This window comes from Schistocerca americana, chromosome X, assembly GCF_021461395.2.
Source record: "Schistocerca americana isolate TAMUIC-IGC-003095 chromosome X, iqSchAmer2.1, whole genome shotgun sequence".
NCBI lineage: Eukaryota > Metazoa > Arthropoda > Insecta > Orthoptera > Acrididae > Schistocerca > Schistocerca americana.
This window is the reverse complement of record NC_060130.1, coordinates 410,673,236-410,700,576: the sequence shown is the minus strand read 5'-3', so window position 1 is coordinate 410,700,576 and position 27,341 is coordinate 410,673,236. Positions and strand designations below refer to the sequence as shown.

At 41.9% G+C, this 27,341-nt stretch overlaps 1 protein-coding gene across 1 annotated transcript in view; it reads right to left on the bottom strand.

Annotated features, from left to right (window-relative positions):
- The window catches only part of LOC124556054 (bone morphogenetic protein 2), a 51,229-nt gene that overhangs the window by 4,510 nt on the left and 19,378 nt on the right, over positions 1 to 27,341 (bottom strand). Inside the window, exon 2 of the mRNA XM_047130086.1 lies at positions 22,729 to 22,873. Within this exon, the coding sequence (XP_046986042.1) occupies positions 22,729 to 22,873 (145 nt within the window). The remainder of the gene's footprint in view (positions 1 to 22,728; positions 22,874 to 27,341) is intronic.

Here is a 27,341-nt window from a genome sequence, read left to right as displayed (position 1 = left end):
CCACCACAAACAGAAGCGAGACTCGTCGCTCAGCATCACAGAATCCACTCAATGTTCCAGTTGACTCTGGTCTACAGCACATAAATCTCTCCTGTCTGTGCAAGTGTGTCAATGGTGAACGATGCTTGGCAACTCGAGGTCTGACTACAGCTTTCAGCACTCTCTTCCAGGTCATAGGTGGTGACACTCTGCTTGTTAAATGTTCCCTGATTTCAGGTATTGTCACTAGTCTTATTGTCAGAACCAGTCCGACGATCTCATAATGGTTTAATTCTTCTGAATGGACCTGTGTCTACTATTCTTGTCACACTGGTGTCCTGAGTCCACCTCGCCATCACTTATTTTGCATTCACTGAACCACAGCCAACTGCCAGTAAGATGAAGCTCCCAAGTCCTGCATGTCAGTGATCCGAACTTTCTCAAATTCCGGAAGATGGCAATAGGCTTCATGCGCACATTATCTGGACATCTTGTGTTGCTATCTCCACTAGGAAACCTTCAGTAACGTTAGACATACCCAATAGCCACAATGTACTCACAACGTCCTTTATTTGCAGGACGATTCTTTCTACACTGAAAGCACAGGAAATAAGCTCGCATGAGGATGAAATTATAATAAACGTATCCAACAGGCATGGAAATACCGGCGAATCAGCTTGTTAGCGTTCACTCAAGCTGTTCATGATGTAACACTTCCCATTTCCGTCAATATATTACGCTAAATTTTATGGTACACCAAAGAATACACTTGTAGGCGAAACGAACAGAATAATATCTCTGACACTGAGAACACATTATGTTGCTAAGCCGTCACGTGCAGCAATCAGGACCTCGAAACGTTGCGACATGGAATGAAACACAGGCTTGTTACGGTGCTCCAGAACCTTCTTTCATTTGGTTTGTGGTCGTAACCGAGTCCGCAACTACCAATAGTGATTTCTGAAAAACAATGATGATCTAATTTCTAGCTAACCAAAGTCTAGAAATATCTTCTCAGCAGGTGCAGTTGTCGAACTGTACATGGAGGTAGTGGCGTAGAAAGGGTATGACAGTACGGATGCATGCCTTGAGCACCGTTCCGTCAGGGCGAATTTTTTGACAGGCGAAAACAACGACGACGAGGAAAAGAAAAGGGGAATGGAGAGGGCGAAGTAGAAAGGGAAGAAATTGTAAGTACGGAAATGATTGGAGAGCACCAAAATGGGGAGGGGGCATACATGTACGAAAGGAAATCACGAGGAAATTCGGTTAGGAGTAGGTTGTGCTACAGTTCCAGAAGACTTATTTCTCCTTATGGGTACTAAATGGAGCTACTCACGTTATATCAAGTGAGCCAACGCAAGGCTGTTGTAGAGAGTAGATTTCATTTTATCTTTTATTTATTACGGCTTTCCATCGACCGATAATGAAACAATGAAAGAGCAATCGAGTTTCTGTTGCAAGCACCACGTTAGGATTGTGGTATTCAAAAAGAGTTATTGAGACGTACCCCTTTTAGTCTAATTTGAATTCGTGAAGACCTCAATAAACGAATAAAGAAGCTAAACAGCGATTAGGATTACACAAGAAATGGACAGTTCTCATTTAGGGCAGGGTTGGGTGTAAAGTCGAAAATTTCCCTTGTTACCCCACGTTTAAGAAAGTCATTTTGAACTAGCTGACTTCTTGCGACTTGCTTCTATCCACTGTTTATACATCAGCCTGCCAATCAATGCAGTATATCCTGTGCGATCCTTAATATCGCTATATGAGAAAAAACATTTCCCGCATACCAAACACCGTATCTCATTCAGAAGTGACTGACTCATGGGTTTTGCTTATTTTGACCTCCATAGGGGACGCTGGTATTTTTTTTTTCCTACGTTGTTTGACGGCTCGTATCTTCCTGAGCTTGGCATAGCATTGAGCCATCTGGTGGCAAAAGGCAGGGTGTTGTTACGCTTACGTGTAGACCATCACTTCATTGGCCATTCGTTGTTGTATACATTCGCTGTGTTTGGATTCAGTCGGAAGATTGTTTCTAGGAGATCAAATTTTAGAAACGTGCAGTTGTCATTTCAGCATTTCCAAATGCGAAGAAGTGTTATCCGATAGAAACTGCACTAATTTCTTGTTGGATATTGACTAGATATCCGCCTGATGTATCATCCACCTACCAGCTTTTAATACAGAGCCATGTAAAGCTCTACAGTCTTCGAAAACTAAAATATGTGGTAGCCTTTAATTACAATCGCATCATATGGTTACCTGATCACAAAAATTTCTAAGAGTCTGACTGATGCCCATTTGTAGGTAAAGTGGAAGGAAGACTTGGTAGGATAATGAGACACTGGCTTGTCTTAAAAGAGTTTCCTTACATGAAACTTGTACAAGTCTTACTTACTACACTACTGCTCTGGTGTGGGTTTCATATCAGGTCACCCTATGACCCATATGGAAACTGCCAGAGCAGATACTCGCAGTCTTAAATGTTTACGTACCTTAACTCGTAGACGCTCGTACGAATGCGCTATAATCTGCTTATAAAATTCGAAGAACTGGCCTTTGGTGCAAAAACTACGAATACCCTTCAGACCTCTATGTACAGATCCCATAGACATCCTGCAGTTAAACTTAGGCAAGGATCAGCCAGTTCGGGGGCGCACATTAAAATTAGTTCTCATGGTTGGTCAAGCAGCGGAACACAAAGACGGCTTAGTACATTAAAAATAAGTAGTATCGTTCTCCATGCTCTTCTAAGTGTCACGCTGTGACTGCAAAATTTCTGGGGTAACACATAGGATGTTTCAGAATAAAACGGAAGTATGACAGGAAACTTTATCAAGGAGAAATATGCTCATGTTTCATTGTTAATTTTATTTGACAGTTAATTTTCAAAAACGCCTCAATCAACTACACTGTTGCAATTCATGTAAATCGAAGTAGTGTCCATATTCCTACAATTCCTCTAAATTATTCTCTAATGGATTCCGGGGCAACTGTGTAGCGCTGTGTACTTGGGAGGAGCCACTATTTGCCCATTCGAATGTGTTTCTCGTGGTCCTTTTATAATCTTATAAAGCATTCGCCGAAATCGCTCCTTTCAATAAGAAACAGCCGATTTCCTTGCTAGCTGTACAACTGCATCACTAAAAGATGTCTAACCATGTATCTCATTTATTGTTGTAGTCTAAATGTTCTCAGAGATGCCCCTGCTGTCTACTGTCTCCAGTGCCCATGGTGATGATGATAGTAAATTAACAAGTCATTAATTTTTTCATTTCTTTTTACAACTCATGTTGAAACACATTATAGTAAGCTTCAGTAAATGTTACAGTTCATGTTCGCATATATTGTGATGCTTATCATATCATGTGAAGTGTACCTCACTCTTTAAAGCATACGAAACTTTCAGTAAAAACGAGAAGGTTCTTCCCTGTGTAAAAAACCCATGAAGTAGCTCGCCAAACCCAATTTCACTTGGCGTGTTCTTTTTGTAACAGACCATATAAAACTGTGTTTATTTACACGAGAAAAGTTCCATTAGTTACACAGAGCGTTTCTCCTGCATCACGAATCCACGAATTTTGTTTATTTAATTGAGGTGTAGCAGCTATTGACGAAGGGAATGGTGACCCATGCCCCTACAACGGTGACACTGTATTGCATTCGATGCAGAAATATCTTCTTTAATCACAAACGTGAAACGAAATTTTACCATATTATTGCAACATTCTGAATTAAAAATGGTTCAAATGGTTCTGAGCACTATGGGACTTAAGTTCTGAGGTAATCAGTCCCCTAGAACTTAGAACAACTTAAACCTAACTAACCTAAGGAAATCAAACACATCCAAGCCCGAGGCAGGACTCGAACCTGCGACCGTAGCGGTCGTGCGGTTCCAGACTGTAGCGCCTAGAACCGCTCGGCCACCCCAGCCGGGCTTCTGAATTAAGAAAGACTATAGTTCGTACATCGTGTGTGAGTGAGAGAGATTGTTAAGGATAGTGGTAACATTACACTTAAAATCCTCTAGCTGGTCGCCTTCAGGTGTGTGCTATGCTGTACATTTTATTTTCTCAATCCCTTTCATACCAATGTTTGTAGTAGATAGACACAATTAATCGTTTAAAATTCGGCTGTCGCAGTCAACTATAGCATACAGCTATGTGTATAACACATGTTACGCCAGTTAAGATAATATAGGTCAACTTTATTAAAACTATTTCCATGAAGACAGCGCGCAGTTACTGCAGTGTTCGTATCAGTCACTGACAAATACCTAGTACGTTAGAACATAAAACTTAAGTGTACATGGATACGTGGAGAAATCGAAACGTGTAAAGAAATGATAAGCATTCAGGAATGCAAAACCGAAATGTCTAACCGATCACATACAGTGGTATACAGAAAGCTGTAAGATGAGAGATGAGATACTGGGGCAGTGGTAAACTGTACAATTTTAAATCTATAACTACTGTAATGGAAGTCGAAGATAACTAAATGGAAGTCGCTCGTAAGTATATATGTGTGCTTCGAAAGATGTACTGTTAAATGCTGTGCAAGATGTAACAGGGACCACTGTGTGACATGAGAGGTTACAGAGCGTAGGTTATCTGCACAAAGGAGCGACCAGTGGACTGCTGATACGTATCAAACTGGCTTTTAAAAAGTTTTATCGAAATAACCTAGCCTATTCGAAATTACGCAGAGACTCAGCACACAACTCTACGATCGTCATCAGTTCATTGTGTGTTCCACTTTTTCGAGCTGCGGAAATGCTTTAGACTCATAACAAAAGCAACAGTACTGCGTCACGGGCTTGTTTGGCGTCTGATTTCAGAAGACATTCATATGACAGTTAATCTGCGTCAACAACTTGGCCCACTCCGCAATCAGTTTCAACATACTGAGATAAGGCGGCTGCCAATGATCCTAGAAATTGTTCACTTGCCCCTACTTAACTGACACATTGGTGTCCTCACAAATGTGAAAAAAATTTCTTCGTCTAGTAATATTCTCTCAAACGGATTGAGCGACGCTAATAGTATGTGTTGAACAGGCAATGTCTCGCAGTAACTGCTGCCAAGCATTGTATATCATATACAGAGAACCACACGTGGAATACTATGGACCATTAGTGACAATGAGTGCGAACAAATCACGGCCTTGGCCATTTATTCTTGAGGTAGTGAACTTGTCCCAAGCTGTTTCACCCCAGCGGAAACTCAAATCGTATGTGTCATCATTTTTCAAATCTATTGCGGGAGACACTCGACGAGCTGAACTGTGCTTTACCTTACCTTCATCACTCATCAAGTAACAAGTTTTGTTTTTGAAATTCACCAACAAGGTGACAATTTCCACAGAAAACTTGTGGCTACCTCTTAAAATTTCCTCTGTTTCCGACTGTATTTCCTGAAATGAATTATTTGACTGTTGGCTGTATAAATCGGTTGAAAATTTCGCGTTTCTCATTATTTAGAGTATTTACCATTGCATGGTGAAGTACTACAGGCAGTTGTCAACTGACTTTTGTATACGTCATTCAAGAATGGCGGTTGTTATGTAAATGTATCCTTCAGTGACCAAACTTGTGTAATGCGTAAAACGAAAGTAACATTTGAATCTCCACTGTATGTTAAAAAAAACGGTCGTAATATTTATGTCGGACTATGTAGTACTTGCTGTTAAAAATAATTTCTGATCCAGTGTTTACTTGATAACTATAATTCACATTTGAACCTCACATGAAGTATTTTTGTTCACTTTCATTACAATGGCGTAAGCGACTGTTGTTAATTATTAGGATGAAACTGTTTCGAAATGGTCGTCCACAAACAAACCATAGTTTCAGTTCTAAAGATAAAACTCAACGATATGACAAGTAATGACCCCTTCATCGTAAATAGAGTTGAAATATTCCAATAGCATAATCAACGAAGGTAAAATTGAACTATGAACCTATTTGAAATGATCTTCTGCTAACAATTAATGAAATGGGTTGTCAACATTAAGTTCAAGGGTATGACAAAAGATAACCTCCTCAAAGTAAATAGACTCGAAACTATTTCATCAGATTACATGAGTCTTAGAAGTACAATTTATGTTCAACTGATTTATTGTATTGTATGTGTAATGCACTGTATGTAGTACACTCTTCACCCTTCTCAAACGGACGCTTGGAATTACTCATCCGAGAATGACTGATCACTGAATGTAGACAGAAAGACAGGGAACAGAAGTGTATTACGTCGTATTTAACGAGCCTGCGTAATTGGAGCGCGCTGCACCATGAAGTCGACACTACTACAAGCTTACGCGTGTTCTCACGGAATGAACAACCGCTTTAAATTCATTCTTTATTCCAGAAACAGGTTCTCGGGCATGTTCAGTAGGAAAAATCACCTTGACCGAAAGGGAGAGAATGCGGAGCTGTCAATTAATCAACGCGATGAGGAAACAGAGCTACTCAATAACAAATAACGCCGAAATTACGGCGGAAAAACGTTGATGGATGGCAGCTGTCGAGTAAGAACACTGGGGATACGGTACATACAGCTCGTTCACTCATTAAACTTGACTAACAGACTGGCACAGTTGCTCAACTCGTTGCGAGAAACGAAGTTGCGTGAGATTCTGGTAACAGGGGCTGACAGTAACAGGTCGCTTTTGCTGCCAGTCCTTTCTCAGTAAAAGCTTGACGCGTTTTTCTTTTCAACTGGCTAATATTATTTGATCTGCAATTGCCAGAGTCAGCTCTTTAGTGCTTAAATTCGCCTGGCGTCAGCTACAGCAAACTCAGGAATGTTTGCATTTGAGAAATGTTCGTAGGTGAATCAGAAGCATGACTCATGCAAATTCATTATTGCTCAATAAAGTAGCCTAAATTCAGGACTACAAGCATGGGCATTCGAGTTCTGAGAGAACCGCAGTAACAATGTATTAGCCGGTTCAGCAAGTTGTTAGAATACGCGCAGCACTGTCAATTAAGAGTCTGGGAAATATCTCAAAGGTTCAGTTTACGATCCACATTTAGTAAGTAAATTCTTTCAGGTGATTGCTTTTCAGCGCTATTTATAGTTTTATACGAGAATCACATTACAAATAACGCGTGACGCGGGCGCCTCTAATAGACGTGGTGAGTTAGGTTTGCACTAGAAACGCAGACGCATTTAATATATTTACTCGCACTAAAATACTGTGCAGCCCTTATGAATCTGGTTGATTACAAGATGTTCACAACAATATCCGCAGAGTAAACAAGCCACTAAAATCGTGACATGTAACAGAGCAAAAGGGCCCAAACCTCCGTCAGCCCATCCAAATTCCAGTTCTACAAAGTTGTTTTTATTCACTCTATATAAGTTAGAATTACTTTCTTCAGTATGATCGCAATGAATTTGCTCTGTAATGAAGCTTGGTTAATGTTCCTTCTCTGCAGAGAGGAAGTTAAACACAACTGGTGCATTGGTTAACGTACAGTCTTTGCGGTTACTAAAACGGCGTTTTCGAAACGGTGAAAATACGATACCAGGAGAGCGATCCCGATCAGCTAGAAAGTCCATGACTAACTGTCTGCAATGGGAATGAGCACGATTATTTAATGTGGAATCACATAAGGGACTACAGTAAGTCTCTCTGATACAAAGCAAACTGTCTGTCGACAATACAAGCGGAGATTAGATGAAATGCCCCTGAGGTTAAACATGAATGTCAGGTAAATGGTATACGTAATTTCATGGCTGACATTTTCTCGATTGCACATTACGTGTTCCAGCACGTCAATGGTCAAAATTACATGGACAGTATCATGCCACGGTGCTTGTGTACTTGGTTTCATAATTCATCAAATGTCACTTAACACCATCACGGACATGAACCGGCTATATATTTCGGGCTGTGTAGCAAGGACCCGTAACATATGCAACACAATATTGATTTGTATGTCGTAATCTATGTTCAGTTGACGCCTACCTGTAACCGTTGGAGTATTTAACAGGTCGTTACAGAAGGGAAAACGCAGCACGGCTAATTGGAATAAATGCTTAACAGATGAACACAATTAAAAAATCACGTCAAGTTAAAGAGCAGATGCCATCATTTGGTGAAGAACGTCTAGTGAGGTTAATTTCGATGTATATACGTTTTTAACACTTCCATGCCAACCCGTTACTCGCTAAGGTAATTTCCCTATGTATGCTCCTGAGTCAAGAAAAATAGTTACAGAAAATACTTTGACTGGTATAAATTGTTACCACTTCTTATCTTGATATAAAGTGGTTGAACAAACAGTTGGGAAATTTTTTCTTTGTTTACAAAAGAAAATTAAGTCCTCATGTTGAACAAAACCTTGAAATATGGAGAAATTGGTTTTGGTAACCATGAACGTGATGTACATTTCAAGTTGTTCGAACTGGCCAGCCATTTCAACACATTCAGTAGTTTAACATGGACGACTCTAAGTTACCTCTTTTCCTGTAAGAACTCATGTTTTACGACCCACGAAACGACATATGTCACTCTTTGGTATAATAATCATCTACGACACGTTTCCTCTTATTGCTGATTGCCTGATTTGCAATAATTTGCTCATTACACAGACACTATTCTGCCGGAAAAATGACCGAACGGTGGGAGTTAGAATAATTACAAAATTAACACGAAAAAGATGCATGGAAGTTCATCATGAATTTCCTTAGACACAAAAGCTGTGCGCTAGACAACTATATGAGCTCTTGTGTTTCGCGGAAATTGCTCTTACCGGACAAGGACCCGTTTTCCAAAGACAACACAGTTTCTCCTGCATATCTGGATGGCGAGAAAGAGAATTAGAAAGAAGAGTAAGAAAGAATGAGTGGTACAACCGCTTAACACCAGACTCGGTTGTCTCTTCCTTTCTCCAGAGAAATGCGTGCTGCAATGGAACTTCCTGGCGATCCAAACTGTTTGTCTTCGGACCTTTGCTTTCGAGAGTTTCTTTTAATTTTTTTTTTTTTTTTTTTACAGATTGAGTTAGTTACCCACTTTCTTCGTAGTACTGATTTAATATTTTCTTTCTTTTTTTTCTCGAAATCTACCCATTAGGTTGGCAGCGTATGCCACTGTCCGCTGGATGTGGCAATTGTTTTGTTAATCTTTAGATCAGACTGCTTCATCGCACCGCATGGATTCAGAAATGCTCATTCCTTCAAGCTAGACTATTGATCGTATTTGAATCTACATAATCCCACATTTTATTGATCAGTAATAAATATTTTGGGATTCCGCTAGTCACATTTCAAAGCGTATGTGTCATACTGCGGCGTGGCGCTGCTACGGTGATATCTTAATATAAACCACAAGCCTTCGTACGACTTCGCACTGTCGTCAGTTGCGATATAATTATCAACAGAGGTTACTGTGAGCTTTCATTCGTCTAGCTTAAAATTTTTTAGATATGGAACTACTAACGATATTTCTTAATTAACCTAACTTTAAGTTGTTCAGCTACTTTAGAGCGCAGTTCAGTAAATACAATACGAAGAATCAGTACCTAGAGTCAAACTGGGGCGTTCCCGGTTACGAGTCCGTATTTCTGGCGCAGTGCCACGGACCGTAAGCAGTTGGATTTTCCAATGGACCTTCTCTGCTACCAGGAAAAGTACGGGCATAAAGCTGAGCACCTAACGTCAACTGACATACGGCTCAATTTTTTTAAGGAGCTAGAGTCAGGTTTTCTCTTCTTACGTCTCCCGGGAATGCCAGTAGAACTCAGTTTCATCTGTTCTCTTAACGAGCTACACATAAGAAACAAATGCACTGCTTGTTTTGCACGAATGCAGACACGACGTGCAGCGAATACAAAATGCAGATTCTACCCATATCAAATTATGTTCCTTTACTAAAATAAATTTTCTGAACACTGTTTAAGAGCTCTGGAGCAGCATTACGAAAACGGATGTTTTTAGTGAATAATTGGTTCTGTGTATACCCTCCATCCACTATTCAGTACTTTTTAAGGCGAAGTTCAAATGCTGCCTTAGGTTAACCGCGTGAATTAATATGCATTGTGTAATATCTCACTTGTACAAATGAGGACCATAACAAGGTATTCACCAACAATACAAAATGTTTCTTCGTCTGTCGGTTTCCCTATCGCCTCTGATTTTTTTTTTTTTCATTTTTAGTGCCACACTTCATGTTCGCAAAGGAAATGAAAATTTTTAACTACTTTCTTATTTATGAATTAGTACTGTTGTGTATATGTACGTACCCTGTCATTTTTCTGTTACTTTTGATAGCAAATATGTTCAACGCTATGTTCTTCAGTGCCTATATGTAGGTGTGTGTGTGTGTGTGTGTGTGTGTGTGTGTGTGTGTGTGTGTGTGTGTGTGTGTACATTGGCATTCAGATATTCTACTGTGTTCTGTTGTGCAGGGGAGAACAAGAATGTTGTGATAATCTGTACTGATGTCAATTGAAAATACAAATTACTCCAACTAGTGACTGGTTACACGAATTTGTATCTTCAGTTTATATTCAAAGTATTCATAGTCGAGCCCAAAGTGACTTGACGTGTTCTGGTGTGATACAGTTGCTCACTTCCGTGAACAGTGTTATTGATGAAGATATTATAAATGAAACTTCTTTTAGCTCTAGACTGTATGATACTGAATAGACACTTAAGCGTCTCAAGTAGCGTAATCAAATGTCGGATAAAAAACAACAAAATGCGATGTAATATTTTGGCCGCAACTGATGCTGCTTAGCGATTTCTCTCACACATTTGTAAGTCTCATTTATTAGTTATGTACGTCTCGGGTTCTGTAACCAGATTTCTTATTAATTTCTACGTAATGACTTTCCTCAAAAAGTGTGTCAAGCTGTAAGCTTTCTTACCAGGAACAGTATCAAATGCATGTGATAGATTTTATATTTAGAAAATTAGGTTTTCCTTCCCTCCTCCGTCTATGAGTAACTCAAATACCGACCAATTTCTAGCTCGTAACGGCGTGGGTGCTGCGCGACGACCATGCCGTTTTCATTGACAGATTACCGTTAATTGTATTAAAGTTGTGTTGACATTAGTTACGTCACAGTTTTACCAATTATAGCATCTGCTATCAGATATAATTCGTAAGTTTCGTAAGTATTGGTTTTACAGCTTGCCTTCTAGCAAGATACATTGTCATCTACGATGCATAACGTTTTCTGGTATATTTACTATAGTCTATGTAGTTCGTCAGTCAGTGGCTGAAAGCCAAGAACAATGGCGGCAACGTGAATGTGACGGACGAAACAATTTTTGACGCAAGCGTGTTAACACTGTATAATTAAAAGTACCCGGACAACCCTATGTAATGCCGAAATGACCACTAGACGCAATGGGAGACCGACTCGCCAGCGGAGAAAGGAGGCACGGAGGATTGTGTTGTCAGTACAGAAGCAGTAACGGCACAATGGGTCGGTCGGTCAAGAGAGATCAGTGACTTCGAACGTGGAGTAGTTATGGGATGTAACCTGGTAACAAATCCGCCAGGGACATTTAAACCCATGTAAACCTGCCAAGTCGACTGTTGCTGACGTGATCGTGAAATGGAAACGATAAGGAAAAACCACTGATAAATCGAGACCAGACATACCTCATCTACTGACGGATATGAACCGTAAGACTTTGCGGAGGGTGGTAGTAGAAAGACGGATAAAATAACAGTAAGGAATCACTCGTAAGTTCCAAACTGCTACCAGTGGTCTATCTAGGACAATGACTGTGATCAAGGAGTTAAAAATAATGGGGTACAGAGATCGAACTATTCCTCTAAATCTACATCTTTCTGCAGTGAGTGCTAAGCGACGCTTGAGGTGACGTAAAGAGTGATGCCACTGTACAGTGGATGAGTGGAAACGAGAGATCTGGAGTGACGAATTACGCTATATCCTGTGACACTCCGTTCGAAGGATTTGGCGTTGAGGAATGTATGGAGAACGTTACTTGCCCTCATGTGTAAAGTCAACAGTGAAGTAAAAAGGAGGTGGTGTTACAAGAATGAGGGTGTATTTGTAGTTAGTGTGTGGTCCTCCGACAGCGCTAATAAAACGCTAAATACGGAAGATTACGAAGGTAATTTCACAGCATTGTGTACTGTGTACATTAGAAGAACAGTTCGTAGACAATAATTGGTTGTATCAGCTTAACGATACAACCTCTCAAACCCATCACAAAGCAGCATCTATGATGCAAAAGTTTATGGGCAAAAACATTCCTGAAATGGACTGGCCTGCCCAGAATCTCGATCTGAACACAATGGAACATCCTTCGGATGAGTTAGGACATCGAATTCGCTCCAGACCCCAGCGTGCAACATTACCACCCTCTCTGATTTAGGCTCTTGTGGAAGAATGGGCTGACATTCCTCCATAGACATGCAGACTTCTCACTGGAAGTGTACCCAGCAAATTTCAAGGCATAGTTAGAGCAAAGGGTTGACATGCCCCATACTAATTTCAACTAATAGGTGTCCTATTACTTGTCATCACATAATGTGCGTGGCTGGAGGCGGGCAGTGGGGACGATGACATCGAGAGGGCGACCGCACCGCAGTAGCAGCTGATGAGACACACAGACGCTATTAATCAGACGACCCACCTCATATGTGCCTGTAACGTCAAACGGTGACACCACATTTTATTTTTTGCAAGTTTGTGCCATTATACGCCACACTTCTTCGAACAGAATGGAATAGACAAGTTATTTGTTGACAAATGGTACAAAGGAGTAACATAGCCTTTTCTGGTGCACTGTAAATACACTACTGGAAATGGAGTGCTTTGCTAGGATACGCCAGTGCGATTATTCGAATTTCGCAGCCAGTGCGATTATTCGAATCTCGCAGCCAGTGCGATTATTCGAATTTCGCGGCGATGTACATCACATAAGGGATACCGACATCAGTATGAGATGTGCTGTCTCTGTTGATGAAGATTTGCGGCTGGAGGCTTGTATGGAAGTAGATAGCTTCCCATCGCATCCTTGTCGTGATCTATAGGTTAGATATTAGGGGACCGAGCAGAGCGCTGACGAATCTGTACATTCCTCAAGGTGTTTGCGGCGTGTACGGGGTCTTGCATTAACTCGCTGGAATATGCCATTTGGTACCTTGGTCATGAAGGTTATTACAACAGCGTTTATCATTCTTCCCACATACTGGCGAGCATTCAACTTCACTTCAACAATTGCCGAAACAGTCCTGTTGTCATATCCAATACCTCCTTACAACTTGATTCCAGACGTTGGTTGAAGTATAAATCTCGAGAATTGCTGCCTCCTGTGACAGTTCACAAGGTCGTCGAAAGATACGTTGACGTCGAGTTGACTCTCAGAAACAGAAACCAGGCTCATCGCTGAACATCATAGGCTGACGTTCAATACCCCGTTGACCCTGGCTCTACACTATGCAAGACTCTTTTGTCTGTGGTACGGTGCCAGCAGTAAACGTCTCATGGCAACTCGAGATCTCAAACCAGTTTCCATTTATCTGTTCCCTTCAGTTTGAGATGGCACTTCGCCTGTATCTTACGTCGGGAGTCCATCTATTGTCTTCTATCTATTCGTCAGATACACTCGGAAATAAGCTACAATATTGTCGTCGAGTATCCCTTCTAGATGGAACTATGTCTACCCCTCTTGACAGACTGCCGTGGGTCCATCTTGCCACCGCTCGCTCTGCAGTAATTGAACTACAGCCGCCGGTCGTAGTGACCGAGCGGTTCTAGGCGCTACAGTCTGTGGCCGCGCGACCGCTACGGTCGCAGGTTCAAATCCTGCCTCGGGCATGGATGTGTGTGTTGTCCTTAAGTTAGTTAGGTTTAAGTAGTTCTAGGGGACTGATGACCTCAGAAGTTAAGCCCCATAGTGCTCAGAGCCATTTGAACCATTTGAACTACAGCCAGAAAGTAAGCTCGTATAAGGATGAAATGTTAATCAACGTATCCCGTAAATATGGAAATAGTGATGTATCATTTTCGTAGCGTTCTGTCGCACAGTCCGTTTCTGTCACCATATTTTTCTCACTGGCCGCGCGGGATTAGCCGAGCGGTCTAAGGCGCAACAGTCATGGACTGTGCGGTTGGTCCCGACGGAGGTTCGAGTCCTCCCTCGGGCATGGGTGTGTGTGTTTGTCCTTAGGATAATTTAGGTTAAGTAGTGTGTAAGCTTAGGGACTGATGACCTCAGCAGTTGAGTCCCATAAGATTTCACACAATTTTCTCATTGTATTCGACTTCGAAGCAAAATAAATCGCAACTTCCTTTGCCCTACAATTTGTCTTGCCACCTACGTTCTCCTAATTATCTCGATTTTCAGTTCACCGAGTAACTTTTGGTTCCACATAGTACACATAGCTGATGTGCAGTAGATCTTCAGTTGTGCGCTTACTGCATTGCCAAAGGGCTAACGTTGCGTAAAGAAGTAGTAAACCGCATGACGCAGCAAAACAAAAAAATACAGCGGAGCGACTGTGGAAGGTCGCGTGGCGGATATTGGGCACGCGGAAACCGCCGGCGAAGACTGACCTCTGCGTTCTCAGAACGCTCGTATATCGAAAGCGGCCGCCGGACCACACACTGCGACGCCCTGTCCTTCGACTTATTAACATATCACCGGATTCATAAGGCCGCTGCCGGGAAGTCCGCCTTTGTGAAATAACGTCAGCACGCAGCTGGGTCCTTATTGATGGATACTGGCTGTTCAGAGTGCCGCCGCTTTCTCTGTATCCTTTTGAATGACTTGTGCGCGTCTTTCCACCGCCGTCATGGGACGCGCAGTCTAAATTTAAGGCGGCGGGAGTAGCCTGTGCGAGTCACCAGTACAGCCGCACTCGGTCGAATTTGGAGCGCGCACGTGTCACTCAGGTGCACCTCTCGTTGCTTTGTAAATAATTCTCCCAATGGGGACACTGGAACATTATCGACTGGAATGGATTTGTATTTGGTGGGGGTAAATGTGAATAATGACAAACACATTTAGGTGCCAGACATTACTTTGTTATTGAACCATATATATTAAGGTTTCTCCCCGATACATTCGTAAATGAACATATAAGGAATAATTACATATAAGCCTTTGCGTGCCCTGTTGTCCCTCTATTTATATCTTAGCTTGTGAGAGAAACGTGGAGTACTCAAGACGATTCGTAATTTCTGTTCTCAAAACTGGTTCCAACAATTTTTTTAAGTTGGTTTTCACGAGCAACTCCTTATTGGAGCGACTGCTAAATTAGATTTTTCTGCGTTTCTAGTGCAATCCCCCTAAGTCAGGGACCTTTCACGCTGCCCTTCTTGGAGCACTCTTGATTCCCCCATGCTGTTAGGCTTCATATGGATCCCACAAATCTGAGATGCAACGGCTATTAACAGTGCTTTTGAGAGTGCTTTCGTTAGCTGTCCCAGATGAGAGCAAATGTGAACGGAGTTCCGTGTCTCCATTAAGAATGTGTCGAGTACCACTTGTCAACAATGGCAAACCCTTTAATTGCGCGACCACCAAAACAGTTGTCTGCTTTATACATTAATCCTCTAGAGAAATAGGTGTAATGAGCTACATTCAGTTCCACTGGCATTATTAATGATGCTCGCAGATAAACTGAGTCGTCTGGCTATGGTTGTAGGTGTTTCTTTTACATCAGCTTAAACGACTATTGGGGACTTGGTTGTTAGTTTCGCTTGGTAAAAGCAACAAATGATTTCAAAAATACATAAACATAGAGGACGTATCCTATCATTTCGAGGTATTTTACGGTTTCAACTTATATAGAGCACTCTATTATATACCTGGTATGATCTTCGTGAATACCGAAACGAGCAACGACTTTCTACAGAGTTCTACAGTTGCGAAACACAACATGCAGAAATGGTTAATATGCCACATAAAACTTGATAAATGCAGAGAAATGAGAAAAGAACCTAAATGACGAAGGATATTAACACAATTACAAAAATAAAAACTAAAATAATTTGTTCGTATCGGAAATGTTCCCTGAAATATAACTGAGTCCTTTTACTGAAGAGCCAAGAGAATAGGGTCGCACTGACCCACCCTCTGTTGAACTATACTATTTCCAAGAAAATGCGAGTTCAAACCTGGAATCACATAATCAACCAGAAATCATAATGAGAGAATGTTGACACAATTCAGAAACATAATAATATTTATATTAAGGTAAGTTGTGTCGCATTTTAGGCGGAAAAATCCGTCAGTGTTACATTCAGCCATCTATTTGGAAAGTTTTTGTTTCGTTGTGCTCATTAGAAGCCTTCCTTGGCAGAACGTAGTGAAGAGTCTGACGTGTAGCTGTTTACTGCAGGTGTTTATAGAGCACGCGCGCGTTCGTATGTATGTATGTATGTGTGTGTGTGTGTCTGTGTGTGAGTGTGTGTGTGTGTGTGTGTGTGTGTGTGCGTGTAGTGTTATATTTTTGTTACTGATACAGGCGAGAGAAAAGGGAGAGGGCGAATCCACGAGTTAGCACATTACGTGCTCCTCTCGAATAGCCCTGAGGGTGCCACCGAACTTAACACCGAATGGAACAATGTACACAAAAGACTGTGAACATTAACCCTTATGTCCAAATCGGACTTTGTAAGTGCAACGAGCAGCTACAATGCTGTGGTTGTATACGGAAACTTCCAGCACGGAGTGGAATTCCTGCAGTGAAATGAAATCCGCCGGCCTCTTTTTCTTTCACTGCGGATGTTCGTCCGGCCAGCGTGATAGGTGTCGTATCAGAGGCGGTCGGACGGGGAAACGGCCGACGGCAGTATATCGATTGTAGTAGGCCACGTGCGGCGCCACTCTCATGAATGGAGCGTGCGTGGCACGTGGCGTCGCTCCCTCCCCCTCCCCCGCAGACGCACGAGCACGCACACGGGAAAGCGGCCGTGCCTCCATTCCGTAGCAGGCGCCGCCGGGCCTAAATATAGCGCGTGCAGCACACGCCCACTCGCCGCGCGCCACCAGCGCGTGAAGGCGGCTCCTAGCGGCCGGTTATTTTGAAAGCTCCGCGGAAATACCGTTCCGCAAATCTCTTAGCCGGCCACCGGCCGCTGGCCGCCACTGGCCGAGAAGCCAGCTCCCCCGCCCGGATCTCGGCTACCGGTCCACCCGGCTCGTTGGAAAGTAATTTCGACGTAATTCCCATTACACAGCGTCGGACCCGTAACCGGTAATCGGTGCTCTTCTCTGGATACTGCTTCGTCGTTTCACTCTCTTCCCGAGGAACGTAGATTGTAACTTGCCTCCGAGGTTGCATCCTAGAGCAGTAGAGCTCTATAGGGAGATTCCCTGTTCGAATTCTGTCTTCGAGAAAGTTTTCTTCGCCAGTATTTAGCTGCTAGGTAGAAGAATTTCTGGGATACGAATTAAGTTACCAGATTGTAATTCAATGTCCTATGTTGAATCTCAGACTCCTTCGTAGATTCTTGTATAACTAGGGCATGTGAACCGTGTGTGGAATGAAAGGTGTACAGGAGTATAAACTCCCGTCAGTGTCATTGGATACGAAGTACATACTCCGACTGCAACGTTGAAGCGGAGTAATAGCGTACGTGTGTACAAGGTGTATCATCTTTTCACTACCGTAATCTCCGTAAAAAGCATAAACACAGTACTATACGCTCTACAAAACGAACATCAAGTTCATCCACAAGACACATACTAGGTGTTAGGGTATAAGTGCAGATTTTTTTATTGGTGACAGAGGACGGTATACTGAACAACATTACATCAGTATTTACTTCATTTGCAGACATAATTATAGCTTTTAGCCTAGTATAGGTGGCAAGAGCAAGCCATTAATGCTTATCTTTCCCTGGGCAGTAGGTCAACTGCTGAAGTCTATACTGATATGCGTAGCGTACTTATTGGTGCAGTTACGAGTGTGCAGAAAACGTCAGGTAGTGAATTATGTGACGTGTTTGTAGGAATACTATTAGACGCAGAGAAAAGAAACTAACACACTGAAGTGGCTGCACATTAAGGTACCAATGATCACAATATCTGCACTTATACCCGGTGTGATACACTATATTCGTCATACAAGAGAACCCTACTTCAGGATACCTGCACAGCTCAGGAACACTCATAAAATTAGGCCACAACACACGGATGCAGATAACAACTAACTCGAACAAGGTTTGCTCTTATTTAAGCGTCGTTTAGTTTTTCCGATTCTCATTCAACATTTGTTAGAGCTTTTGTTTGCACTCTTCTAACACGCCATCTACTTTGTGAGACCGAGTCCACGTAGTAGCTATACTAATGAGTCAAAGCATTATGACCACTGCCCACTGCGAGACAGAACGCTGCCTGGTGGAGTTTCGGACACAAGACGCTGTAAGGAAAATATATAAATCGAGCAGAGACGAATGTGGGATCTTTCTAACCGCGAAACGGGCCGCAAATTGGGAAATCCAGAGGTTCAGGCGGCGTTTAAAAAAGACAACTTACTAAGGCCCGGTGCCTCGGAACGAGCATTTCGGAAACGGCGATACTGGTCGGCTTTTGGTGTGCTACTGTCGTAAGCATGTATGAAAAGTAGTTGAAAAGACAGTGAAACTACTAGTAGCGACAGGTTGTTGGATTTCCTTGCCTCGTCATAGAACGGGAATGTCAGATGATTGCCCGCTCTCTGAAACAGTGTAGGCGGCGGTCTGCGGCAAAGCCGACGACGCCGTACAACGATAACGCAGACAGAAATGTTTCGGAGAACGCCATTCAGCGTACATTATTAAACATGGGGCTCCACGCCAGACGACCCCTATGTGGTTCCGTGTCGAACCAGCGACATCGTAAATTACGACTGCAGTGGGCACGAGACCATCGAGACTTGACCGTGCATCAATGGAAAGGCATTGCCTGATCGGATAAATAACGTTTCTTGTTATGCCACATCGATTGTAGTGTGCGGGTAACTCCATCTGGCAGCCGAAGTACTGCTCGAAACACGCACTGTGCTATGGACGTTGGTCAGTTGGGGGAGTACTATGCTACGGGGAACATTCATCTGGGCTACCATCGGATATGTGGCAGTAATTGAAGACACCATGACAGCTGTGGACTACGTGAACATTACTGCCGACCACCTGCATCACTTCACGTTGATGTCTTCCCAACGGTGACGGCATTTTACAGCAGAATAACTTCCTATGTCACAAGGCCATAATATTGGTACAGTGGTTTGATAACTGTGATTGTGAACCCACTTTCATGTGTTAGCCATCAAAATCACCTGACAGGAACTCGATGGAACTCATCTAGGACGCTATCAGGCGCTAGCTCTGCGCTCACAAACCGCAACCGCTAATCTGTAATATGCAACGGAGAATCACAATTGTTTTGCGCTCCAAATGTGGATCAACGCGCTATTAAGCAAGTAATGGTCGTAATTCCTTGGCTCATCAGTGTATCTGGTATAGTGGAATTCATTCTTATGTCAGTATAACTAAATAAATGAAGGCAATGTACACCGAAATCTTGAGATGGAGCACTAGTCTGTCACATAAGTATAGGGAGAGAGCCAGTTTTTATCTTGTGAAAGATATGATAATGGTAATTGCCTGAAGTTGGTTAGAAAAAAAAAACGAAAAAACTGAATCAGGATCAACAGACGGGAAATTCCTCATTAGAGCAGTCCCAGTGCTGTTGTTCATGTGACGGTGAATTAGAATTTAGAGAAGATTAATAAGAGAAAATAATTGTAATTCAGAGGAATGGAGTGACAAATCGGCGAAGCTATATCAGCATGTCTCAAATGGGATACGAACTTTGCTCCCAGAGAACATGAGATCAAATCTTGACCGCTGCAGCAAGGTGTATTGCATTTGTCTTTTTCTGAAACAAGGTGCAACTTGTTTTTTATTTTATTTCCTTTCCTTACTTACTTAATCCATTGCTTACAATCTCACAGTAGGTAGTTGGTCTCACAGAGGCCACGTTGCCGCTCTTTAAACTTTTATTGAAATACATAAAAATACATTGGTAAAAATAAGGTAATGGTCTAACCCATGAGGAGTTGGTGTGTGTGATCGTGACATCTATAAGAATGATGGTGCTGTGGGCTTCTGGCAACATTTTCTTGGTGAGGGATTTGGATGCAGATGGAACAAAATAGAAAGCGATATAAGGAAGCATATGGAATGAGACTTGAGAAGAATCAAGAGATCGAATGTAGGTAATCGACGGTAGTTATGTGCAAAGGGATTGTTTGGAGCCTTCATTTGCGACAGAAACAGTTGGATTGTTTGTAGCTGATAGGTTGGGTAGATCTCAGGAACGAATTCATGATCTTCGAGGTAACTCGATCGAAAATATCCTGGAGGAGGACAGAGAGTGTGTGAAAATTTAAGGAAGATGAAACGTGATGATTGATTCAAAAATGGTTCAAGTAGCTCTGAGCACTATGGGACTTAACTTCTGAGGTCATCAGTCCCCTAGAACTTAGAACTACTTAAACCTAACTAACTTAAGGAACTGCCGGTTGAACTGTGAGACAGATGGGTAGAAATGGAAACTGCATGTGTTTTTTCCTGTATTTGTTGCCTTGATTTTTCACCTCTGGTGCCATGAATATCGCTGCGTCGGCTTCTATTGTCCAGAAACCAAAACGTATTAGACTGGAGTGAGCATATCAATGTCATTGTTAACGTACGGGGAGGCTAAATGTGGAGTCGTTGCACGGGTTTCGCTTTATCCTCCTCTAAACTGATGACCTCAAACGAGTTAGGCGCTACCTCGACGACCGCAGTCTGGCAGCCTGCAATGTTCAGCACTGTAACGGATTGATTCCAAGCGCAATGATTTGGGATGCCATTGTAAACAACATTTGGTCTCTTATCCTCTATTGTGGTCACTGTGGGCAGCACTTGGTAACTTAGTAATATTGTCATCCGGGATACTAAATCTTCTGCGGGTGACTTAAAAATCTGAATGACACACTGACGAGGAATGGGAAGACTTCTTCGAAGAACTTGGACTATAACAGCTTTTCTGACCCTCATATTCGCCTTACATGTAAGCCACTGAACATGTCTGGGATGTAGAGTGTTGAAACCTTTTTCGCCTATGCTTTGTGGACTCCGAAACTAAGCTGCAGAGAGAGAGAGAGAGAGAGAGAGAGAGAGAGAGGTCCCCTCTAACATATCTAGGGCCTAGATTATTCCAGGCCATGACGTCTGCAAGCTCTAATTGTTACCTGTACGTTAGGGTTTCACACTACACAATGATTCCTGATTATCTCGCCCACCACAAATAACTTTTTGTACAGAAACAAAAATATGCATCAAGCAAATATTCTTTAGTTAAAAGGGGACCTTAACCAATATAATTGACTTTCTTATATCTTTGTTCGTTTCAAAGATACGAACAGCGATACATCTTTTTTAAATAGTGCTTTACATTTTTAACTTGGTAATCCATTTCCTCTCCTCAAGATCTGGTAAACCTGAATCACAGAGTACCACTCACGTAAATACGACGTCATTAAAAATGTAACACGAAATTGACTGAGTCTCCTGTGCTAGCACACACTGTAGACACCAGGGATAACGTAAGTCGTACACTTGCTGGTGTTGTCGTAAAGAACTGGAAATACAAGGAAGATTACTTTCTCCATAGATGAGCAGCGTATCTACCTTCTCTTCGCTGGTGTACATTGTACCACAAACCTTCAATTGAAGACGACTGCCTGAATGACCTGTGTGCATTTTCCTTGTTTTTCTGTTTGTTGACTCTTAACTCCATCGAATGGAGAAGGTACGTCATTCCGTGTAAGTGAAATGCGTGCTAGCACAGGTGAGTGAAAGTCAGTTTTGTTTTACGTTTCTAATAACATCATGTTTATGTGAATGGTACACTGTGATGCGTTTTTGAACTGGTCTTAGGAAGAGGTGGTGGATTACCGAATAAAAACAGTGAATTGTTACTTAAAACAGAAGCACTATTGTTAATAAATTCGTAACAAACGAAGATAAAAGAAAGGCCGTCTGCTGATTAAAGTCTCGCTGCTAGTTAAACAATATTTGTTTTTTTTTTTTTCATTTTGCCTCTTGACAAAATGTTGCTTGGGGTGGTCAAGATAAAGGGAACACCCTTGACTGAATTCTCAGGGTCAGAGATCATTCAGATTTCTGTAACCCTAACTATCATTCAGATTTCTGTAACCCTAACAATGAGTGTACTCCCAAGTAACTGGCCTTTAGTTTAAATTTAATTCAATCATACATGTCCTTTGCCTTGTCAATTACACAAACGTCAGTGTGTTATTATTTATAGATTGTTATTAAATTAAGTTTAATACCGAATCGAAAAACAAGTACCGCATTTTTCCTAAACGCCGGTGAGACCCCATTCTGTGACACATTTGCAAGAAGTGTTTTAGTAGCTGAATGAGACGCATAGTAATGAGATGATAATTATTAGTAATATATATATATTTGTGATATGAAAAGCCGCTCTACCCGCTTCCCGACCGCAACTCGAAAATGTTCTGAGGCGCATATCGTACACTTACTTTGAACAGAATGAACTGTCACCGTATTTCGCTTTTGAACTCTAGGTGACGGCTTCAAGACAAGCGAGACACCCGAAGCGATTTCCGAGAGTGTGCGTACGTTGGTGCGACATTCAGCAAGTGAGTTTCGGTTTGAATGAGCGAAGCGAGCAGCTGGAGTGAGTAGGCGTGGTCCGGCAGTATTTTGAGGCCAGAGTGACTCACCGGAACTGGTGTAGGTGAGGAGCTGCAGCGCGCCCGGCGCGACCTCCGCCGCCGCCTGCCGCCCCCGCCGCGTACGACGGTTCTCCTCGACGGTACGCAGGTACACGCCGTACATGTGTTCGTACTCCTCCCGGCTCACGTTCATCTGCCAACACACAGCGCAACCATCACTTCCGTCCTAAGGGGCCAGAAAAGTTCGCCAACGGTGTGACTGAAGAAAGTAAGTTTGAGGTATTTCAGTATCAAAAGGTAAACCTATTGATGATGCTGACTGCGATGTTCGTTCCAAACTCATTTCACTCCCATCTATCCACACAAACACACACACACACACTCACTCACACACTCACTTGGTCCGCCAGAGTACTGTGAACGAGATGAAATGTTTCTCAATTAAGAGTGGATTAGATGATTAGAATGACTAAAACTGTTCGGACTAAAACTGTTCTACCCTACCCATTTGAGGGGGAGGGCGGCTGCACGAAAAAGCTTTAAAATTCGCACTATCCAGCGGCGTGGTGAAGTTAATGATACCTCTTGAAATGTCGAGGCCACTTTCTTCCCGATATTTGTCCTATTCCGCACTTAAGCTATACCTCTTACAACCTTCTTATTTGACAGGTCATTACATCTCTATCTTTCTTCCGTTCTTAAAATGCGCAGCGTGTTACTCTACTTATCACCTAAAATACAGAACTTGTCCTCGATTAGATATAAGGGAACCCTCTTGTCAGCAAGTAAAACACAATACATAGAAATGTTTCATACTTAAAGCAATACGCAACCAATACCGTAAATTTCGGGACAGGACCAAATATGTGTTCACTTGCGGGGCACCAAATTTCCTAGTGCACGGTACTAAATAGAATAGATATGTCAAATAACTACTATCACTCTAAAAAGAAGACGCCATAATTGTGATCTTACACAGAGTGGCGGTAACAGGTCTGTCCTAATCTGTCATTTCACGATATTGCTGGAGGAGCATGTAGTTAATACAACGCTACCTGACCGTAAACATCGGCTTTCGAAACCTCTTCATCAAGTAGCTTATTATTTTCCGGTAGGAGGCAAAGTGGAGCTCATTCTACTCCATCCATCAAGGAAAGGAAAATCTTTGCCATCGCCGGGGATCAAATCCGGATTCTTCGTTTGACTTGCTGACCACCCAAGTACGTGAACGGTAAACACTGCCTAACGTCGAATTTTAACATTCGCATGAAACAAAATATCAGTCTTGGGGTAGAACCTACAGTTCTCTGAACTCAGTAGAAAGGTGAGTCGACTAAGGTAGGGCAGTGGTAGAAAACTGGGCTCGCATTCGGAATGGATGCAGCTTAAAATATCGCCCCAACATGCTTCTAGAAGATTTTAACTGTTTATCAATATTTTCAGCTGAATGCCCGAGGGATTCTCCAATGTCGTCACAGTACATTGGTTGCCCTTTACTGTCCTTTGGCTTGGTGCTTAGCTCATGACGTCGTTGCGACAGGGTGTTAATCCTAACACTAAACTAACCACTAAAAAGATTCTTCGAATTGCTGTATGTCCCAAACTTCTTCAATTGGGACGCATTGAGGTAACAGCGAACGAAATGTTAAAGCGATGCATTCAGTACGATGGATGTAGTTCGACGTTACTTGGACACAAAGAGGAAAAGGTTTCAATTGTAGCCTCACTGTGCAAATCATGTTGGAATTCGTCTAGAGTCATTCAGTGAAATGAGGTAAAATGTGAATAACACCACTGGGGTGCAGTTTGAGTGTATATTCCCTAAAGCTTTGTGTACACCCATGAAATTCGCTTCACACCATCATTAATTGTACTGGGAGACATCAAGGACCTAGAATTCTTTTGGACATACGACTTAGAAGTATCTTCACCAATTTTGCTCCAGCCATACACATCCTTCCATTCACGCACGACATACGTTGTCACGTAGAGGGAGATGAGAATAGTACTGAGAGCATTTACGCCACATATAGTTCTCCATGCCGTGTATTCTTAGAAGAACTGCTTGAAAGGGCGTGTGCGATAAATCCCGCTCTCAGACTAGACGAAGAGAAGCACACTCGAATTCCATCAGATGTCAATTTGGAACCCAGCCCGCATGTGACTCACAGGCAGGTTTCTACGTTCATCCAGATGTCCTGACTCATGTGTTACATTTATAAACGCGTACAGCGCGTAAATTTTCGTTTACACATATCATAAATAGATGACAAGTATTCGTAATTTTCTTCGTAAAACAAGCAGTAAGTTAACGTGGGTTAAAGATGTGAGACATTTAATTCTAAACAAAAAAAAGGAAAATAAAATAAAAGGAAAAACAATCCTAGTCTATCCCCTGACTGGGACTAAGACAAGAGCAGAACGATTTTTTTTTATCGAAATGATACAGAACGAGCCACCTCACAGGCTATATATACCTGATTAGTGTTAACATTAATGAACTTATTTTAGTCCTACTTATGCAACTTCACTTAAAGACTAGTTTTTTGATTTTTTACAGGCTACTAATTTTTAAATAGAAATTGTCAATGACATAGAAGTCATTGTTCAAGAGAAATGATTTTAGGTTAGATTTAAAACTTGATTTTTTACTTGTCAGACTTTTAGGCTTTGGAGGATCAATTCTACTTCCAGTTTCTTTTGTTTCTTCAACGCTTAAGCCGAAGAAACTGTCACGTGCCGATAACTGTATAGGGCGTTACGTAAAATCAACGTGTAACTGTTGTCCAATGTCAGAGCAAATATCTGTGAACAATTATAAACTGAAGCCGGCATTCTTAGGAGTATGGGACAAATACATGGATACATCTACGCCTGCAACTATATCACTCTGGAAGAAGGCTCCAGTGTTAAGACCGAAATTTTCACACGATACAGGGCGCTAGATCAAATATTTCTAACAGCATTGTCGATTTTCGCAGTCTACTAGTAACTCATATCACGAGTATGGTTGTATAGTTACAACTGTTAATGTCTGAAAAACGTTTTATAGCTGCTTGTTTAACAATACTAATCATTTTTGTGACTACTCATCGTCGTATCAGGCGCTGGGTAATTAGTTAGAACTAAACATTTCACATAAATGTTTCATCTGATAATCAGCGGTGAGGGAATTTCAGATTTTACATCGGAGACACTACAGAATTACCTTTTTAATAGCGTGATTCTGTCGTGCAAAGATAAATCCCATATACCATTCTTAGAGGAAAACAGCCTCTCTCCGAAAATTAGCAAGTGTTCTGGATAAATTCTCACGTGATATGTAGCTCAATTTTTCACAGAAATGTCTCGCAAAAAGCTGATGCAATTGAAGAGACAGATTCCAGCTACCTAGATTTCCGAAAGGCGTGTAAAGACTTGCCACACTGTCGACTGTTAATGAAGACACGATAACTCGTAGTACCCACACCAAGGTGTGAAGCATTTTAAATGATAACATACAGTACTCTATAGTGGTAGGGAACTATTCAACAGAATCGGAAATAACAGACAGTGTTTCTCAAGGGCTCGCAACGGGACTGCCATTATTCTAAGTATACACAATTTATCAGATACGCACTACGACACACTAATTGGATTTACTACTGATAATGTCTGGAGGCAAATATAGTCATCAGATGATGGTCTTGAAACGTAGAACGACTTAGATAATATTTTCACTTGGTGTATTGCATGGCAACATTTTTAAATGTAAGTGCAAGACAATTCCCGTCGACTGTTTACGGGTATGACCGAGGACGCGCATATGAAGTCAGTGGCAGGGAAGGTGAACATAAGATACAGATCTGTTGGGAGGATCCTGAGAGAGTGCGGTGCATCTGTAAATGTAACTGCTTCCAAGATGTTAATGGGACTTATTGTATACTACTGCACCAGTATTAGAAATCTTCATGAAATAAGTACGACGAAAGATGCCCACCGTTAGGTTCGTGACAGGTTCCTATATGCCATATTAAACAGAGATGGAGACGCTCAGGGACAGGAACGGGTATCCTGCGAAGAAGGGCGGCGCTGTTTTCATCAAGTCCTCTTGAATAAATAAGGAGAACCAGTATTCGAGGAAGATTGTTCAGCAACGCTGGTAGCTTCATTGCAAATGCTGCATAGAAACCACCAATTTAAGATAAGAGAGACTATGGCGCGTACCGATGCATGCACATGCTCATTTTCCCTTCGCTCCCTACACCAGTCCAATAGGACATAAATCGATAGTATCATTACAATATACCTTTTATTATTCACCGTACAGTTGCTTGCGACATACTTACGTGACAAATAACTAAAAAAGTTACATTTGTACTTTCGGAAACGTGCTATCAACAGCCGGCCGAAGTGGCCGTGCGGTTAAAGGCGCTGCAGTCTGGAACCGCAAGACCGCTACGGTCGCAGGTTCGAATCCTGCCTCGGGCATGGATGTTTGTGATGTCCTTAGGTTAGTTAGGTTTAACTAGTTCTAAGTTCTAGGGGACTAATGACCTCAGCAGTTGAGTCCCATAGTGCTCCGAGCCATTCGAACCATTTTTTGCTATCAACATAGTCACTTGACTAAGTTTAATTTTATATTATGTAAAATACAGAGATAAAAACGACAGTCTTAGGAA